Consider the following 21,564-nt stretch of genomic DNA (forward strand, 5'->3'; position numbering starts at 1 on the left):
ATGGTTTATGGTATTGATAGCGTTCTAAAAAATGACATCTTTACAGTTTCTGTCAATACATTCACAACGAATGTATTACAAAAATAATTTGTCAAATGAACATTGTTTGGAAAAATAATCCTTGACGATGTACGATTTATAGTAATAAAATGAATCCTTCGTATCCCAGAGATTCTTATACCTTTAGATATCAGTCAACTGACAGGGGGAGGCCTGACGTACTCCTGAGACACAAGCATGAAAAACAAGATTCAGTTTCTGGAGCAGGTACCGTGCATAAAAATTATCCCGACCGGTTGGAACCACTGGATGAAGAATTCCGTATTGAATGGAGCAATCTGATTTTCCTGCCTTTTCACCCCGTATTCAAATTACTTGTACTCGCTAGTGTCATTCTCAAAACGACATTGGTAAGCGCTTGTTTTAAGAATCAACATCGAAATATTAGGTCTTGGAAAAAGTCTTTTCGCGTTATAGTATGTATGAACTTGTAATAAAATCTCTTTGGCTTCAAGAATCACAAATGAGTACACGGTTCATTAGGTTTCTTTCAGTGAGCTCGTGAGTTACCCAAATATCGAGCTTTTTAGTGTAGATAAAAGATTTTATTACAAGTTCATACGTACTGTAATGCGAAAAGACTTTTTCCCTGACTTAATATTTTGTGATTATTAATAACAGTAACTTCGGTGTAGATGTATTAAGCAGTAAATTATCCTATTTCTACAGGGACCTTTGCAGTCAGTGTACCCGATATTATACTGCAGCAGTTTCATGGACAGTCATATTATTTTACAAATGACAAAAAATTACTACTGGTACTTTGCTGATATTATATATAGTATTGACACGCTCCTTCATATAACTCACAGGTGAATTTCATGTTTTATAGTTCAAATATCCGGTCATAGTTTGATTTTAACAGTTAACTTAGTTAATTGTCTAACGCTGACGTTCCTGCGGAATACAAAAAATATTAATTAATGTTTTTATCCTCTCCAATAACATTTTTTTTATTACAGACAAGTAACGGACAAGGCAATGAGACGTGAACATTTACCGAAATCAGCATTTTTACTTCTATTAGATTTGCTTTCTTTGATTCCATTCTTTCGGCTTTTTGTGCAAGAATTCTGTCCACCTGCACAATTGTGGCCAAATGTGCTTGCATATAGCGAATTCCTCGTGTAAGTAATTTAAATTTGGGCATATCATTAGCAACGGTTTTAAACGTTTAATTTTTATTTTTTATATTTCTAGCATCTACAGAATATGGGAATATTTTGAATTAATGACTACTCATTCTTATACTAAAATGGTTCTAGGATTTACTTTAGTTAGTATTATATCGGTTAATTGTGTATCTACATTTTGGATCCTACTTACATATCACGGACTCTGCGCAAATTGTGGCAAAAATAATTTGGATTACGACTGGCGTGTTTTTGTTTTATATAAGGTAATAGAATGTTTAAAGAATGCTTTTAGTCTCGTATTGCCGCTATTCTTCTATCTTGTATTGCTGCTTTACCGTGGTGTCGACGGACATTGTTACGACAGGAATAATTTTGTTGTTTTATTATTTAAAATTTCAGATAAACGAAACAGACTCAGAAGTATCAACATACATATATGCAACGACTTTTGTAGCTACTCATCTTTTAAGGCTAATGTTAGACGAAACCTTACCATCTACGATACTTGAATTTGTGTTGATTAGTCTATTTATGATAGTCAGCTATGTGATTGTGAACGTTATCGTCATTCCTAAGGCCTTTGCTGAGTCTATGTTAAGACTACGTAGAGTTTGTTCCAAATACCCTGCGGTTCAAAAAATTATAGGAGAAACTCGACGAAGAAATTCCTCACTAAGAGCGTATAAACATGTTGAAACTTATTACACGACAATGTGGAAGAGACGAAGTGGTATTGTCTATATGCCTGAGATACTAGAAGAAATTCCCAGATATTTGAGGCTGGAAATAAAACAAGATTTGCTTTGGCCTTTATTCTATCATAGTCCAACTTTGAGAAAAACATCGAACTCTTTTAAAAGATGGTTGTGCGAATCAATGAGTATGAGTTATAAGTTGCCCGGTGAGAAATTCTATGGGGGATCCCAATGTCTAAGCAATTTATATTACCTAAAGTCTGGTGTCGTCCAGTTAATATCTGCTGATGATGGAATTACTCCAATACTCTCTGTTACAAGCGGCACCATACTAGGAGATGTGAACTTTTTGCTCCCTCACCGTAAGAGAAAAGTTGCACTTCGTTGTCTCACTTACTGTGAATTATATTACTTGACACGCGATAATCTGCTAAAAGCTTTACATAGATTCCCTGAAGATCGAAAAATTGTAATGAATTCTTATATAGATAGATTAAATCATGCAATAACGTTGTTTGCCTGCAAAAGACAATTAAGAGGTCTCGATAGGAACGAAGACGAAGGTATAGCTTGGATTAAGGCGCGGTGGTGGGAAATTTTCAATTTCATCAACATATACAAAAAAAGTTCTGCCGAAAGAGAGTCTCAAAATTATAGTGCAAGATGTGAATTACCACGCGAAACATCCGTGTATCATTGTGCAAAATATTTGGGACAGCTGGTTTTATGCACGGATGCGCAACTTCAAACTAAATCTATGTTTGTTAATGATCATTTCCCATGGATAATTTCCCCCTATTCTGCTTTTAGTTCAGTGTGGAAGAAAATTGTTATCTACGCCGTAATTGTTACATTATGTACAACTCCAGTTCATATTACAATAGAATATTCCCCAGATTGGCTTTTGTTTGTGTTGGTTTGGACGGATGTGATTTACGCAGCAGACATTTGTGTATCTCTTTCGACAGCAGTGACTATACAAGAAAATGAGACACCCAACTTTGCCACAGTGATGTTTGAACGATGCAAAAGTTTAAACTTTATTTTGGATATATTATCAGCCTTATGGCTGGAAAGAATTGTAATAACCATTCAAAAACCAGAATTGTTTTATACGGTTCAGTTTAACAGATTAATAAAAATTTATATCCTATTCTCTTCCGATTATGACAAATGGAATATAAGAAAAAATCCCATGGTGGATGTGTGCCGTAAAATTATTTTGTTGCATTTTTCTTTTACTGTGATAATGAGTCATATCGTTTGTGTAATAAATATGGATTACCAGGAAATAACAACGGAATATTTTTTTGGAGCAACATTATGTAGTTATGCAAATGAAACGAATTGTGAGCCAGTTAGTGCTTTCCTTGGTGTTACTTTACCTTGGACATATGAGTTAATATTCCCTGAATTCCTCCCTTTGAAACAAATTGACGTTCTTATCGCAATAGTCGTTAATTACTTTGCTTACATTATATACGCTTATAGCAAAGGCAGATTTCTATCCTATTTATATTTAAAATATAGAGACGCCACAAACTACGAATACTTTGTGTTGAATCTTAAAAGGTTTTATGAACATTACGGAATTCATAAAGATCTGTTGAAGAGACTAGAGAGGTATCTGATTTGCCAATACAAATATTATAAAGGAATTGATGTTCTACATCCAAATGATTTTAAACACGAACCATTTCAAATTTTCTGGAAGGTTCAGGGTGAAGTGGCTGAGAAAATCATTTCTGACAGCAAGGCATTTTCACATGCAGACCCTGCGTTAATAAGAGAACTGGCTTGTGCGTCTAATTATATTATAATACCAAGAAAAACTATACTATATTTATTCGGTACACAATGTAAGAACGTAACATGGGTCGCACAGGTAAGATGGTGTTATTTTTTTAAAGCGGTCATAACAGTAACAGATACGTTAAAAACCTTTCGATCTTTTTGCTCGAGGGTTCTCAGTTTGTAGTATCATTAGTGTCAGTCAAATAATTAAAATTAAAGTTATGACTCAACTTCGTAGCACATAAACACTAGTTTATTGATGAAAATGTATAAAAATAAGATTTTTTTCCAGGGTTACATAAAATCGGAGAGTCACGATGAGAACGGCAATGTCGTTGTGAAACATTATCAACCTGGTGACATGTTGTCAATGGGTTCAGTGTTCTTTGGAAAGGTTGCGATTAAAACTTACATTGCGCACACCGAGTGTGAAGTGAGCAACTTTTAAGTTAATTGTAAATTGTATTGTCCTATTGCTGTCTCTTTCATGTTTGGACGTTTAAAAAACCCTATACTGGGGCCATTTTAAACGTGCGAAGTCATGTCATTTTATCGGAGTCTCTCGCCCGCACTAACGCATTGTCAGATTCATTTCATTCTTTTGATTATGACATAGTTCACACGTTTGTAACGGCCTGACTATAGTCGATTGTGCTGTGATTTTAATATACGTACTTGACACATTGTCAGAACTGAGTAACGTGTGTACATATACATATGTAACCCAAACGCTAATTCCTCATACTACTAATATTTTAGATTCTTTACATAAAAACCAAAGATTTTTTCGATATCTACAAGCGATATCCGGTTGAATGGTTCTTCCTGGATAATTGTATTACTGAATTTAAATCTGAAATCGATGAAGTATTTCGAAAATTTATAATTGAATATAAATCAGTGAGTATTGAGCTGATATCTTGAGTATGTTCTATTACTCATACTATTCTATAAACAAAATCATTATTTTTTGTAACGTCGTTTCAGTATCAATCGAAGCTTCGAAGCAAGATGTATACCAAAAAATCGTCACTAGCGTCTGTTAGTTATTCGGAAAAATCTGATATGAATGCCAAAAATTTTGAAGAGCAACGACGTTCGTCACCATTCGAAGGCACTTTTTGGGGACTGCCAGAATCAGGGTATTTATATTTTTATACTGACAACTAACTTGGTCGGTATTATGTCGGACCATGAGCTCAAGCAATGTTTTGACAGTAATATCTATACTTATATTATACAGCTGAAGAGTATGTTTGTTTGTTCGAACGCGCTTATCTCAGGAACCACTTGTTTGAATTGAAAAATTATTTTTGTAAAAGCCTTCCTCGATAAATAGTCTATTTAACATATAAAATATACCATTTATCGAGGAAGGCTTAAGGTACGCAAAAACGGGTAAAATTATAATAACCCATTCTCTCTCATGTGACGCAAGCGAAGTAGCGCGGGTCAGCTGTAGTTTATATAATATATATTTAGTAATGTTTTTGCAGGTTTATGCAGTCATGGTTGTTGTTCAGAACTATCGCTGCGTTTATTTCGATATTGAACGCTAGCCTTACTGGTCAGTATCGATTTTATTTCAAGACTTAATTTTATTCTATTCTAATAGGTGAGTACCTTATTAAAAAATATAATATATTCTATTACTTTCAGCTACTAGCGGTGGCCGAAGCTGCTGGTATTTTGTGTTAGTTATGACCTTTTGTGATAGTATAGCATGGATAGATATAGTATTGAAAGCGGCCGTAAGTCACCACTTTTCTTCTTTTGTATACTGAGATTAATAAATTCGAAGTTGCTTTTTTATATGGGTACTTAAATTTCAGCTGGCCTATTACGATCACCGCGGTGTTATAATCACGGATAAATTCCGATGCTTAGTAAATTATCTCACGCGTGGATTTCTGACGGATTTTATTGGTGCCATGCCTTGGTATTCGCTGATCAGAGCAATTCTATACGCTGAATTGTCGTCGGGTGCTGTCTTGAACATAAACACAGCCTGTAAATTCACTCAAATTTATATTTTGTTCTCATATTTCAACTATGTTAGTGATATGCCGACTGTAAATAGGAGTGTTATATTAGTGAGTATTTTTTTGATGTAAGTAGTCTGATATTTCATTATTATATTTCATTGAGGAGCTCGTGTCAAAGTAACAACACTCACACGGATCGATCTCTGAGGTTAACCTGCACTTTCCGAGGTTGCTCTGTGGATGTGTGAGCATCTACATATCGAGTTCTTACGTATTCCAGGAGGCACGTATCGATGGGTATCGTGCTATAACCCAGGTAAAAGGGTTGTGGAAGTCCGATAGGTAGTCATCCCATGTAAAGTACTGGTATTCAGCTGCATCCGGTAAAACTGAAAGCCGACTCCAATTAAGTTGGAAGAGAGGCTAAGCTGATTGAGTCTGTTATTCCATTTCTTAAATATGATTCACTTTTATACTCAACTTGTTATAGATATTAAAATGGCAAGTCGTGAATGTTCTAAGTATGATCGCCGCAAGTCAATATCTTATGACAAGCTGTGTAGATTATTTATATGAAGGAACTGACTTGGTGAATGCAACACTTCAAAAATATTGCTGGGTGCCTAAAATATTTAATTTATCAGAAGGACTGCTAGATGACGATTCTTTACATTTGGTAAATATTTATATCAAAGTATTAAAACACACTTTGCATCGAAAAAAGACATCACCAAACATTCATCATAAGGTACATTTCTTTTTCTAATAGGGTAGCGTAGTTGCCTACCAGTCAAATCAGCTACTCTTTATGAAATTCCAAAAATACATTTTAGTATAAAAATACGACGTAGTGACGTCACTATGTCATATTTCTATACTAAAATGTGGTCGTTGGTATCAAATGAGTGTCTAATAAAATTATTCAGTCTATAATAATTACAATTTCAACATTATTAAAATAACTACGAACCTTTTACGAGTACCTACGAGTTTAATAATTTTACGTTAACCCGGTCAGCAACCCAATACAACACATAGTCTATAAATCTGTCTGTATAAAAGTAATAAAGATATTTTCCTTTAATAATTTCAGTTGTTCGCACAAAGTATTCACCTCGCAGAGTGCGGTATGTTGAGAATAAACCACGGTGACTTTATAATAGAACGTACTAATTATTCATTGTTCGCTATTCTATTTGCACTTGGACTTATTTTCTGGTAAGTATTGCATCAATATTATAAATAGACTAACCCTAACTGTTATCTGGTGGTATCATTATCAGTATTTTGTATATATTAATAATTAGAATTATCCCTTTTTACAAGTACATTTTTGAAATAGTCACAGTGTTTTTTCAAAAAAGCTGTTCGTGAGAAGAAGAAGAAACTGATAAACCAATCAACTATTAATACTTTCCTATTTCAACTTCAACTTGTTTGCAATAATCAGTAATACAGCCTTTATTTTGAAACATACAGTAAATAATTTCTGTTAACAGGTTTATTACATGTTATACTCTAACAATACTCGTGTTGTCTTTCCGTGGAAATACTCTGTTCCAACACGGAGTAGCGACCTTGCATAATTACCTCAAGAACGAGAGAGTCGAAGGCGACATTATAAACAAAGTCATTACGCATTTTACCTATTGCTGGAGAAGGTATGTCTTACCAATGATAAATACTTATGTAAAAGTTTATGAGAAGAGACGTATTTATGTTTAACTCTTTTATCGGACAAACGAGTACATTTAGGGGCTGTTTATTTATTCTATAGCGTTAAAACTCATACAAAAAAAACGCTATTGAATAGATAAACTACCGCTAAATGTACTCCAAAATCGGGAGTAAACGGATTTTGAAGGAATTTTATTACACTGATAGTTTTTAACCTGGATTAATACATAGGGTGTTTTATTTCTTGGAGTATAGGCAGTGGCTAGTTTTACATAATAGGCTCATTGAAAAACAGTCAATGAATTATTCTTTAGTTGGAAAATTAGTTTTTATTTCGAAAAGTGTGACAAGGAAATATCACTCGTTTGTTCTGTGGTATCTATCAAAGGAAATCGGCTGCTTTATGATTGTACCAAATAATTTTACATTTTACAATTTTTATTAATTTAACCAACCAGTTATTTTAAGTTTTGTCCTGAATATACTCAATGATAAAACTAGTTCATTAGGCAAATGTGTTATACACACTTTTACACACCAACATTTAGGCAATGTCCATTTATTTGTGTTCCCGTTGAGGAGGGCAGGGTGGCCAGTAATAAATCTCCTTTGGCGATACATCTCGTGATTGTATTAATGTATTCTTACAGGACTAAGGGAATAAATGTACAACACATTAGGAATGAACGTATCGGTGTTGTGTTCCGTCAAGATCTTACTTATTTTTTTTATAAAAAGTAAGTGAAATCTTTTACTATATTTCAATATTATTATAGTCTGATAACGAAATAGTGAGCCTTGCGCCCAGGATTTATCTCGATAACATTAATAAATCTCTGTTTTTCCAAAATAGAGTGCATGTGTAGTCCACCGAATATTCAGAATTTAGCATACCTCCGTTAACCGTGGTCCTTGCATACCAAGCACTCTACTAAGTTGTTAGACTGTATTGTAGGTATATCATTTTGTTTTGATTATGTGTGTATACCTAAAAAGTAGCAGATTTTTTCACCATAATTAATATTTCATGTGCTTGAACTGTAGGTTAAATTCGACAGTTGATTATATCAATTCTTTAAATAATAAATTACACAGATATTATTATTTAATAGTAGCATCTACATTTGTACTTTTGTTGTCACGTGTTATCAGAACGCTAAAAATATCGCGGTTTTTATGAGTGTCGTTTAATTAATTATTGGTATTAATTTTGTTTGAAAAATATATTATTGTTATACTCCGCCATTTCCCACAGAACTTATGCTCTACTAGATACGCTTATAAAAGGAGGTGAGAATATACAGAGACAGTTGGCAAGCGTGAGCATGAACCAGTACTTCCTCCCCGGTCATGAGATCATGAGAGAAATGGACTTAGTACCCAACGTGTTTGTCGTACATCGAGGAAAAGTACTACTGAAAAAAGATGGACATAAGATTATTACACTTTGCAAGGTAATTCGATAACATTTGAATCTAGTGTTTAATTGCTTAGCTATACACTTTTGGTAGAGTAATGGTTTTATATCAGTATATAAATAATTTCTTCATTTAGGTCGTGTTGAAATTATAATTGAGGCTTTTAAAAAGAGCTAGCAAAAACTTACGAATAAAGATTGTTATAAAACAGTCTGTCGAGCCAAATTACCGAATGAACCACCACATACACTTTTTTCACAACGGTACATAACCACAATTTTTTTTTAAAACCTATCTATATCTTTGTCCCACTCTTAGGGTCTTCTCCCGCATTGAGGAATGGTAAGGTCTTAAGTCGAAGTTTTTCAAAAGTGTTATTTTCTAGGGAGACATATTCGGTCAGTTGATTGGCAGAACACTGCGACCGGTTATGATATCAGCCGAGGCTGAAGGTCGAGCTGATGTACTGCAACTGACTGTTAAAGCATTCCAGGATATTATAACCGATGAGGTATTCATTTTGCTTCCTAATATTTATTTGTTTTTTAAAGGAGGACTCCCGCACTAAGAATAAAATTGCTCTTGTATCGCGGGGATTTTTACAAACATACAAACAACAGACAGAAGGCACAACCAGACCCGAAACAATTATTTGTGGATTGCACAAATAATATAATTGTTCCGTGTGGGAATCGAACCCACGACCTACCGACGCAATGGTAGCGGCGTGGACCACTGCGCCACGGAGGCAATCAGTAGTAGTATAAGAGAAAAAATATCTTTGTCATACTGCTATGTAAATGCCTCATTATTTTTAAGGTCAGAGAAACAATAGCGAAGCATCCTCATTCTAAAAACAATTTCATGGCAACTAAGGTAATGGTTACGGAGAATCCGTATGACACTATAGAGTACGTATTGCGAGGAAAAAAAGCTATCCAACTACCTGTAAGTAGAATCGTCTGTTTTTTTCCTAGTTTTACTATAGTTTTACTATAATTAATTATAACAATATTGTAAGGTCGGTCTAAAGCCATTTGCTCATTAACGTACCACCTCTGGTCCTTTTCCTTTTTGTGTTGCTAACTACTTTAAGAAATCTGAGGCATTCAAGGTTTCTACAAGATGTTTTCCTAGAAGGTTAGAGTAATTGACAATGTTAGCTGCCTTAATCTTGATTTGAAGTGAAAATTATTGGATTATTTTCATTTTACACCAGTATTTGATCACGCGCTAATTAAGAATTAAAAAATACGTGTATACATAAACTCGAATCTGATTAATTCGAATTGGAATTCGATTCTGTCGGGAGTGAGCCCACGGTTCGCAGAATGACTTGCTTTGGGTTTGACACCTCGACCACGTTCTTTTTTTTAGGCAACTCCCGCACTAAGAATGCTCTTGTGTCGCGGGGACTTTTACAAACAACGGGCATAAAGCACAACCAGACCCGAAACAATTATTTGCGGATCGTACAAATAATTGCTCCGTGTGGGAATCGAACCCACGACCTACCGACTTAGTGGTATCGGCGTGGCCTAATTAATTTTACTATCATTATTTTTCTACTTCCAGTGGATGTTCGTACCCACAGAGTCTCATCGTAACTCTTGGTACGCGCGTTGGTTACAACTGACGTGGTTTATTCTACCGTCCTTAACAGCACTGATCGTGATCATACTGCCGTGGCAGGCTCTACCGCCTCATATCGTACATGTATTGTACTATATACTTATAGCCTTCGATGTATTGCATCTAGCTAACTTTATCGCTGAGTTTTATACGGTAAGTGGAAAGATCTTGATCTACTCAAATATACTGTAATTGTATTACGTTACTGTTGTACAGTTTCATAATTTATTACTGTGTATTTTTATTTTAAAATGCGATATGCAGAAATAAATTATCATGATTTTTTTGTTACGTTTTGACTTCGGATTTTATTTTTGTATCTCATGTTTATTTGCAGTAATTACGAAAGTATTTTATCTGACATAGTTACGGAAGGTAGGCAGGTAGCGTTTATTATATGTATTTTTAGGTTAAGATATCTATTAATTGGCAAAATAGCCTGCAAAAAATGATTTAATTTAAATTTAATTGAAATAATCAGCTGTTCAATATAATATCGCTATTGTTACCTATCCTTGAAATACAGAAAGTGTGCTTTAAATTTTAAATTTATATCGACCAATAAGAAATAAAAAGTCGATTAAACTGACACAAATGCGGCCATCAAGTCTAGCACGTTAGCATTTTAATGTTAACAAAGTGAGAAACTTTAGTTCAACTTGCGTCGAAGTAAAGTCAAAGTTTAGTTGTTCACACACTTCGAACACGTTACAATAGCATTATGAATATTATATTCATGCATTTTAAACACATTCATGTATTGAGAACTAGGTTACCTGCGTAGAATAGGAATATTGTTAGGAGTTTTGTAGAAGCGGGATTTTTTATAATAATACGAAAAGGTTAGTCTGTATTATGTATTTATTTTTCACGTTCTAAATATTAATAGGAAAGGTGAGTGCAATTATCACGCACTGATTTTGAAAATAATATTGTTCCTGGTTTGCCCATTTCCCTGATTTTCCCATTTCCTCGATTTCCCATTTCTTTGATTTCCCATTAATTGTCAGACCTCATTTGTGTATTTTGCATACACATGACGCAGACTTCAATAAGCTCTCTCGTAATTAGCTGGGATAAAAAAGCTTGATATCGAGCGCGAATGTAGTCTAGATTATAATTTTTTTACACTTTCGTCTTTTTTTCAGACGGAGCTGACAGTGGTGAACAATAAATGCGTGTATCGCATCACAGGTCTTGGCGTGTTCTGGCGTTGGGGGTTCTATCTAGACGTCCTGTCTCTTGTCATTCCACTCTTCACTTTCCTTGACTACGATCCTAAGTTCCAACTCGCCAAGCTACTCAGACTTAAGATGTTCATTGACTTTTATAAACACTTCTGTCAAGGTTTCAAGGTAAAACGTTGTTTTAATTATATTTGAATTTGTGAAAGTTGAGTTTCATAATCTATACTATTATATTTGTTTGTTTGTTTGTTTGAACGCGCTAATCTCAGGAACTACTGATCCGATTTGAAAAATTCTTTCAGTATTAGATAGCCCATTTATCGAGAAAGGTTATAGGCTATATATCATCACGCTACGACCAAAAGGAGCAGAGTACCAGTAAAAATGTTACAAAAATGGGGAAAATTTTGACCCATTCTCTCTTACGTGACGCAAGCGAAGTTGCGCGGGTCAGCTAGTCTTAAGATAAAGCCGTTGATAAATAATGTTCAAAAACTGAAGTATTGTTTCAATACAATATCACATTTTAAAATAATGTGACATTTGCATCAAATAAATCGAAGGGCTAGCTTTTGCCGCAGATGCTTGTGTTCATCATAAACACTAATAATAATTGATTCATTGTGAACACCATTCGCTAGCTTTTGTACTAAGCATATATTCTGAAATTTAGACTGGTAATACTTAGTCTTGTAGATTTGATGAGATTAATTTCAGAGTCGAGCGGCACCCAGACTCCTACATACAGCTACAATTATCATTCTGTTACACACATTCACTTGCGTATGGATCTACATTGGGTGCAGCGGTAAGTTTTAGTACTTAATACTTACTTATTTTAAAATTTAGATTAGTAGGGAAGGTACGATCTTCTTACCGAAGAGAGAAAGAGGCTTACCGAAGGGTAGTGGAGGTCCGATAGACAGCCGCTCCATGTAAAATACTGATATCCAGCTGCATCCGGAGAGACTGGAAGCCGACTCCAAAATAGTTAAAGAAAGGTTAGGCTGATGATTAGGGTACGATGAATAAATATTATATTTAGATCTTTTTGCGACATAGCCTTGTAAATAATGTTCTAACGGCAAACTAATCTATGAGCAAACCGGTGAAGAAAATTAAAAAAGTAATTATATTTCAGGAGATTTTCCGCTTGAAGTTTTGGATTTTGAGAAACACAACGTATCTATCGATTACGGGGAATGGCTTCATCCTGTCAATAATATAAGGAAAGGAGGTAAATTATAATTTAATTAGTATACCCAAATAATTACAACTGTGTCTTTGTCTTACTACATACGATTGACCTACCATTTTCCCCACCTCAATGTCAAGCTGAAATTTTTGATAGGAGACTAGTTGCAATACGAAAGCAAGTAAATATATATCTGAGTAATCGTCTTTTCCATTGCTTGGTTCAAAGCACAATGCTTTTTAGATTTTGTTTTCTTAATTACCAACTGAATCTTGTATCGTATTTTCTGCAAATGAATATAATTTGTTTTTGTATTTTAGGTTGTGCGCGAACAACAAGTATGGTGACGAAAAAAGATAATCACAATGTGCCTGGGTTCGTCGTACCTCGGTATTGGGCGAACGATTACATAGTAGCGTTTACATACGTCATACTTATACATACGCGTACTAATTTGGATATTGTGAGTACATTTAAAACTCTTGTTAAACCCAAGATTTAAAACTTAATAAAGTAAGGCCAACCAGACGAGATAAAGAATGTAAACAAAGTTTCAGGAGTTGAAAACATTATTATTTGAATAAATTATTATAAAGTCCGAATTTTAAATAAAAAACCAAGTAAATACTAAGACGAAAAAATGTGCGTCACTTCGAACGCAATCTAAACAGGAATGAACTTGTTCACAAATTGGCGGACAAATGTTGACAACTACGGTACCTACTGACTGCTTCCCTGTAGCACGAAACACACAACGCCGTCTTCGCCATAACTGCACGTACGAGTGATAGGGACAGAGATAATAATCGCTCGCAATCGCAATGTTTACGGTCCGCTTGTTAACGTTTTTTATCTCGTCTGGATGGTCTTACCTTAGTTTTGAATTTGTAACTTAGATACCACGCATGGTGAATGCAACAGGTGAACAAGACCGATGCTTGAATAGGGTAGTTGCCTACCAGTCAAATCAGCTACTCTTTATGAAATGTCAAAAACACATTTTAGTATAGAAATACGACGTAGTGACGTCACTATGTCATATTTTCGTCGGTATCAAATGAGTGTCTAATAAAATGTTTCAGTCTGTAATAATTACAATTTCAACATTATTTACGAAAAAAGCTACATAGTCTGAGCATTTAAGATGAATCTTTTACGAATACGAGTTTAATCATTTTTCGTTAACCCAGTTCACTACCCAATCTCAAGTATGTACAAAATATGTACCTACACAAGCAAGAGCTTGTGTTCCAACACATATCTCACAAAGTATGTTTTTCATTTCCATAGAATAAGGAGCGAATTGCCTGTTGTCTTAGAGCCATCGGAAATGCTCTTTTCAAGATAAGACGCATCGAAATGCGTTTATAAAATTAATTAGTTTTAAAACCACATAACTCTTGTTATTTAGTAAAAAAGTTATGTGGTTTCTGAAACCAATTAATATTTTTTTTACTATTTTAGGTGTTGGCCGTAAGCAAGCAACAAGTATATTACAAAATAATAGTGACATACTTGATGTATCTTCTTGACATGTGGTTATTGGCTATTGGTATCAGTACAATATACACTAAGTTCAGAGAACTGTATCAGTATGATTTCTTAGTGAACAATTTGATTACGTTCTTGGAAGACAGCGGGTTGTGTCCGACACTTTCTAAAAATATGCGCGAGTATAGCAAGGAACTTTGGCAATGGCAGAAAGGTGGACTTTATTTATTTGTATTTGTAGCGTTTTAAAATTAAACTCTATCCCTATATTCATAAAAGCATATGAAGTTATGGAAAGCTTATAAAGAGTTTTGTTTCTTTCACTCCTTAGCGAAATAAAAAAATATTATAGTAGTTTTTTAACTAAAATAGATTTATAGTTTGTTTATGAATAAGAAGGTATAGTTTGTTTAGAATGAATAAGATCTTAGATAATATAAAACTAAATAAAAGTTTGAAGCGAAATTCCAAAGTATTCTGCAGGTCTATAGAAGCATTTCTCTAGGACTGCTGTTCTGATTTTAAAACACAGAACTTATCCTTGTAACAACAAAGAACGCAGCAAGGTTTTTTTAATCTCTGGAGATTTATTTTTTATGGTAGATGATAGGATTATAAAAATTACATTGCGTATAGACTCCAGACATGTTTACTTTAAATATCCATACAGTAAAAGAATATTATAAAAATGATGGAAATTGTAATGTTTTGTGATCAGGTAACTGGCTACCCGAACTAGCATACGAAGGTCCAGTCTGTCTCCGAGAAGACCTATTCGCAGCTCTATACATGCATCATTTAGACGCGACGTCCATCTTTCATAAACTACCCTATTACTTCAAAAGGCAACTGGTCGCGAGACTAGAAAGAATTGTTATATTCCCAGGTAAGTATTGTTTTTATAGTAGACTAGCCGACCCGCGCAACTTCGCTTGCGTCCTAAGAGAATGGGTAAAAATTTTCCACGTTTTTGTAACATTTTTTGTTGCTACTCCGCTCCTAATGACCCCAGCGTGATGTTATATAGCCTATAGCCTTCCTCGATAAATGGGCTATCTAACACTGAAATAATTTTTCAAATCGGACCAGTAGTTCCTGAGATTAGCGCGTTCAAACAAACAAACAAACAAACAATCAAACAAACAAACAAACTCTTCAGCTTTATTATATTAGTATTAGTATAGATGTAATAAAAGATTCTCAACGGTCTGCCTGTTTACAATTTTTTTTACACATGACTGGTCCACTATTGGATAAGGGTCTCCTCCCAAACCAGGAAGGGCTTACGCCTTGAGTCCATCACTCTCGCTAAGTGAAGGTTTAGACCTTGCCTTTAGCAATATATAAATGTATTGTCTATTTACTAATTAATTATTAGGTCAAAATAAGCACCAGAGGATAGAGTGGTTCACGAACTCAAATTATTTTTAGGCAAATGTATCGTACGTGAAGGGGACATGTTTAACGTTATTTATTTTATACACGAAGGAGAAGTAGAGAAGTGGTCCAGTAACGGAACGTGAGTAGTATAATACAAATACTATTGAAGTATTAATAAAATATAGTACCTAATCGGTACCCTTCGCCCGGTCACTATCCATCAGCCTAGCCTTAGTTCAAACTACGTTGGAGTCGGCTTTCAGCCTTACCAGATGTAGCAGAGTCCCAGTTTACATGAAGCAACTGCCTATCTGACCTTCACAACCTAGATGGGTGGGTTATAACCCGTTTCCAAAGGTGCTCAAAACACTCTCAGAAGTCCACTTTTTGGTGTTTTGTGCTATCAAAGCAAGCTTTTATTCTAAGAGAAGTTTACGTATTTGATGTTTTTAGTGGCGAATATAAAATGATGTCATTGCTATATACCAACGGATACTTCGGTTGTAATCCTGGACTGTTCGCTAATGCTGCTTTCAGATTCTCTTATTACACTCGAACGGTGAGTTGATTTAATATTAAAATTAATCATCATTTCCAAAGTTTAGATTGTACAACGTTCGTGTTTTACTTTTAACAATATTGGAGATTGGATTTAGATAAAAAAATATATATAGACCGCAAGTCCTTAAAATAAAAGCGCGATTAACTGGTCTAATAAAATTAATATAATTTTACTAATTTGCATGAGGCTTTGTAATATGAATGACAATAATGATTACCTTATATGATATACAGGTTGTGGACCTCGTATGTCTCAAGTTGGAGAAGTGGCGAGACTTATTGGAGGGCTATCCAGCTATTAAGAAGACACTCTATGAATCTACCAAAGCGTTGAAACATGATGCTTTTAAAACACAGTAAGTTAACTTGAAGATTTACTTATTCTGGAAAGATTAGCAGCACAAAATAAATAAAAAAATAGGAAACAATTTTTTAAAATTTATTTTGTAAACGGTAGTTTGGAGCCAAGGCTTGCAAATTCTGTACAAAAACACCTTAACATTTGAACATTGTTAAACCTTAAATTGGACGAGCGATGCATTGATAAAAAGAAATTGTTTGAATTACCTTTAGGTTGCCTGAAACTGTTAATTATACTAATTTGTCACAATACTTGAGTTCTTCGCAATCCATGTTTTGATATGACAGTTTATTCGGATAGAATTTACCGGCTACGATGACGCACAAGACGTAATCCGAAGAATTAATTTAATTTTGTCACATTTAGGCGTAAATCTCTATATTAAAATATAATTATTATTCTTCTTACAGATATCAACATTGAATATAGCGTTATTGAAATGAATGAATAAACCTTATTCGAGCTTAGTACTTAGTTTATTATTAACTTTATCTTTATTTTAATTTTCATGTTCATGCTTTAATTTCTCTTTATTTGTTATTAATTTATGAATAAATATTTTTACTTCTTTGTAAACTTTTGTTATTCATCTAGCCCTCACTATTCCTTGAATAAAAAGCGGCATTTTTATGTTGGTAATATTACGGACTAGCTGACCCGCGCAACTTCACTTGCGTCACATAAGAAAAAATGAAAAAAATGTTCCCCGTTTTTGTAACATTTTTCGTTACTACTCCGCTCTTAATGGCCGTAGCGTGATGTTATATAGCCTAAAGCCTTCCTCGATAAATGGTCTATCTAACACTGAAAGAATTTTTCAAATCGGACCAGTAGTTCCTGAGATTAGCGCGTTCAAACAAACAAACAAACAAACAAACTCTTCAGCTTTATAATATTAGTATATATTAAAAGCTTAACTTTTCTATACGTTAATAGAAATAAAATGTCGAGTACACTGCAAATTCTGCGAAACCAAGAGCACGTTTCGTTTTTTACAATTTAATAGCATTTAATTCACAGCGCCCTTCCGACGGAGCTAAAACAATTTGCGATAATTTGCCTTTGAATATCTTATCCAAATAATATTGTGCTATTATCGCCTTTTTATTAAAGCGGCGGAGTGGAGCACGCTTTTTTACGATGGCGTTTACACCAACAGTTTGGGTAGAAATAATATTTTTTTTTGTTTGGAAAATTTACGCACGATGGGCGAAAACTGGATTAATAAGCGCTTATTCGTACCGTTGCCCGTTTTCGACGAATCGTGAATTGTTTTTAATCTGGAACCAAATTGCCACGTTCACTTGTGGATGACGTTTTTTTATAGAAGCTGAATTGCGAATAAAGATGGCTGTTTATGTTCATTACTTTTGTTGGGGAATTTTGAGTGCCGCGGTTTCAAGTACCATAAACATGGGCAAATGTTATTTAATTTATTCAATGTTTTTTTCAGTCCCGATAATATTAGATACGTAACGTGATTACAAACGTTAAATTTGTCGTATAGAGGTAAGAGAGGAAAGAAAAACTAAATGTTTTTTTTTTCAGGTTATGTTATCATTGCATCAGACGATAATGGCTTAAAAATAGAGTGAACTAAGCAATATCTCATACATAAACTAAATGTAAAGTTAAGAATATCAAATCTTCTCTGAAGTTTAATATTTGATATAACAATATCTTAGCGTTTCTCCAGTGTTATGAGAGCTAATCACGTTGTTAACAGAATATTGGTATAAATAAGTGTGAAGTCGGGTCGTTGGTGCAATCTTCTTATTAATCCTCCAGCTATGAGGTTCAAATTAAAGCTCAATGGTGGAACGGACGGTGTACTGTTGTGGTACAAGAGTAGAGCGTTCAGCAACAATTCGTTATCATTTTTTCACAAAGGGGTGAAAATTTTGGAAGTTTATATAATGGTCCCGAAAGAGATTTGTATTAAAATTTACTGGCAATCTCATTTAATAGCAATATACTTGATATAAAACTATAATTATGGCTATGGCTAACAATATGTTGTCATTATTTCTTATTTATGCAGTCTACGATTTATTCTAGAAAGCCATATAATTCGGATAATATTAAAACCTTACTGCACATTTGGCTCCATGAAACGTATGAAAAATTACACTGGTTGCTTGTCCCTTGGACCATAGGTCAATATTTCCTTATTTGCTAGTATATATTCTATTTAATTAAACGCAGAATTAATTCGTTTGTAAAGCGTTCTGTTGGAGAATTAAATAACTTTGCAAATTTAAAAATTTTCGGAGATTTTACCTCAAAATATTACTTTTATATTATCCGGTTTTCAATTCAAATTTTATCTCGAATACTTAACGTTTGAAATCGGCAATACTGTTTCACAAATTGAATGGTGTAATATTTTATATTGTCACCAATTAAATGGTTTGTCCAAATTTTTTAACTGGATACAATAATAAATTTGCTGGCATATATAAAAAAATGATTTGAAATTGAATGTATAGCATTCTATTTAGTATAAAACGATGATGCTTACAATAAATTCCACAATATTACGTGGAATTTCAACGCGTCGTGGAAGAGCCGGAAATAACGGTCATATTTGAGAGACATATTTATGGAAAACGTCTTATAAATATACCGTCCCACTAAACAGGAACACCAAGTGCTAAAGACATTTTATGGAAAAATGAAAGCTAGGAATAAATCATTATTGACTGTAGACATCAACGCTGACTCTGCGAGTAACTTAAAAATGTGGCCAGTGTGTTACATTTGGAAGTAGTTTAGGCATTGTGTCTTGCATCACTTGCAGTAAAATCTATTAGAAAATAAGGTAAATTGACGTCCTAAAGAATATGCAGTATTTAAATAATAATCTTAGAGTAAAGAAAGCGTTTATAGACGGTTCTTAGTTCTATAAGTTCCAGAAATGTACATATAGCTGAGTAAATCGTGCAATAACAAAATCTTGTCGTTACACAAATAACATAACAGTATCTGTGTCATTTTAACAAATACAACGAACATTTTGTTTAAATTCACTGTTCCTAGCACTCTATCACACCGTACAATAAACAACATTGTAATCGTAACCATAGGTAAGGTTATCTTCGCCACGTTTGAACAAACTTGCACTTACGAGTGTCGGTAAAATAAGTACCCCTTATTAAAATCTGGTTTCATCTAAAGATAATACATGGAATAAGATTTTCATACAGCTACTAGCGGACCCGACAGACGTTGTCCTGTCTACACGTCAAAAAAACATTGTCCAGCGGACAAAATTGTGAATCTAAACCATTCTCAGATCCCCATGTACACACACAAAAAATTTCATCAGAATCGGTCCAGTCGTTTAAGAGAAGTTCAGTGGCATACACACTTACAGAAGAAAAGATGAAGCAAACAGCTTATTTGATTGATAGATGTCAAAACATAGACCAATAAGCTATAAATCTAACTGTATATTTCTGTGATTATTTTATAAAGAAGTTTCCATAATAATGTTTCGTTCTACATCGGTGTGAGTGCCATACATCGTGTTTTGTCATACTCAGGTCTGTCGCAACGTACACACACTCCACTGAACAAATTGTGTTGGTTCGCATTTATTTTACGTTTTCAACGGTAATGTTCTACCGTACCGCCTCTACAACTGCGCAGATTTCGCTTAAGCTCGAAGCATACCGTGAACGATGAGCGACAATCACAAGTTTATTTAATACCGAATGAATTGTTTTACATTTTTGCTTGTAATATTATCAGGAATCTGTGTGTTATTACCAGCTGTTCTTTTTATGACTTGTAATGAGATAGTTGTTTCAAATAACGGTATAGCAAAAATGTTGCTTTATTCTATACAGATAGATTTAATTGAAATACCTCTACATTTGTTTCTTCCTCTAAGCGTGAAGTCCAAGTTGAACGATCCAACATTTCAGTCTGCGACCAGTAACTAAACATTCCAGTAGTTTCGAAACCCAAAATCTCACGACATTTGGCTTTGCACAAAGCAAACAAGCCCTGAACAATGGTGGGCCTGTGTGAACAAGGCTTAATTGTGACGTCACTGATGTCATACATGCACTGTGCCCCCGCCCTAACTCCAGTTCAGTCAAGTTGTGGAAATAACAAGCACATTCTCGACGGATTTTTTAACTTATCATTTACATTTTAAAACGTAAGCGACGGAAACTCCAGTGCAAGCACGCAGCTATTTCATTTATCTAGTTTTTTGTTCAAATGTTTATGTTTTACGTAGACAACGTTTGAGGAACTCGTGCTTTGTGTCCGCGGGTATTTTGTCGAATAAAGAAGCGGCGTACACATTTTTTGGTTCGCGTATTTTTTGTAATATACGCTGCTCTTTTGTGTAGTAAAGGACTGTACTTAATTTGTTATTCGCTTCGTCATGATACGTGCTTTTATTCATTCACTCATTTTGTTTAGAATACGCTTGTCAGTTTTGTATAGGTGTTACAAATGCCTATTACTCTCATGCTTAGATAGCTCTAAAATCTAAAAGCACACGTAACAGTTTACCCTTTCCTAGTCATTATTTTGTCAATAATAATAATAAAGATTCACTCAAGTAAAGAAAAGGATCTCTCATATCCTAGAAGATTTATATAAAACAGCATACACGATGAAAACGTACAAGTCGTTATTTTTCTACAAAGTAAATTTTTAAAACCATCTTCAGTGTTTTATACTGGCTTTCATTATTTAACGGATCTCCTAGTTACAGTATCTCAGTTGTCTTACTCCGTGAAAGTGTGAACTCTAAAAGATATTTCCTTAAAAGCAATTTCGCTTTGTGAATTTTTCATCGTATTATGGTAGCAATAAAAGTGTCTGATATTTTATTATGGCCGTTTTTATGTGCTATGAGGTTAATAAAAGTAATCATTTCAATTACATGTTCATTTTTTCTTTGGATGTAATGTGTATGGAGTTGTTTTATAGATTAATTCATACGGAGGAAGAAGTCGTTTGTTTTATTGC

At 34.2% G+C, this 21,564-nt stretch overlaps 1 protein-coding gene across 1 annotated transcript; it reads left to right on the top strand.

The window, feature by feature from the left end:
• The first annotated feature begins 149 nt into the window (after window positions 1–149).
• Window positions 150–17,032, top strand: LOC142977760 (uncharacterized). Its single transcript, XM_076121847.1, has 29 exons — window positions 150–410; window positions 730–872; window positions 1,023–1,187; window positions 1,261–1,459; window positions 1,596–3,776; window positions 3,978–4,118; window positions 4,445–4,585; window positions 4,673–4,827; window positions 5,182–5,252; window positions 5,345–5,436; window positions 5,518–5,757; window positions 6,161–6,346; window positions 6,764–6,888; window positions 7,170–7,331; window positions 7,998–8,084; window positions 8,603–8,801; window positions 9,151–9,276; window positions 9,585–9,713; window positions 10,341–10,550; window positions 11,546–11,752; window positions 12,302–12,392; window positions 12,726–12,821; window positions 13,100–13,242; window positions 14,244–14,484; window positions 14,989–15,156; window positions 15,702–15,789; window positions 16,104–16,209; window positions 16,446–16,567; window positions 16,983–17,032. Exons 1-29 carry the CDS (start codon window positions 150–152, stop codon window positions 16,993–16,995), a joined length of 6,288 nt encoding a protein of 2,095 aa, XP_075977962.1. The 3' UTR covers window positions 16,996–17,032.
• The last annotated feature ends 4,532 nt before the right edge of the window (window positions 17,033–21,564 follow it).

This window comes from Anticarsia gemmatalis, chromosome 13 (assembly GCF_050436995.1).
Source record: "Anticarsia gemmatalis isolate Benzon Research Colony breed Stoneville strain chromosome 13, ilAntGemm2 primary, whole genome shotgun sequence".
NCBI classification, from domain to species: domain Eukaryota; kingdom Metazoa; phylum Arthropoda; class Insecta; order Lepidoptera; family Erebidae; genus Anticarsia; species Anticarsia gemmatalis.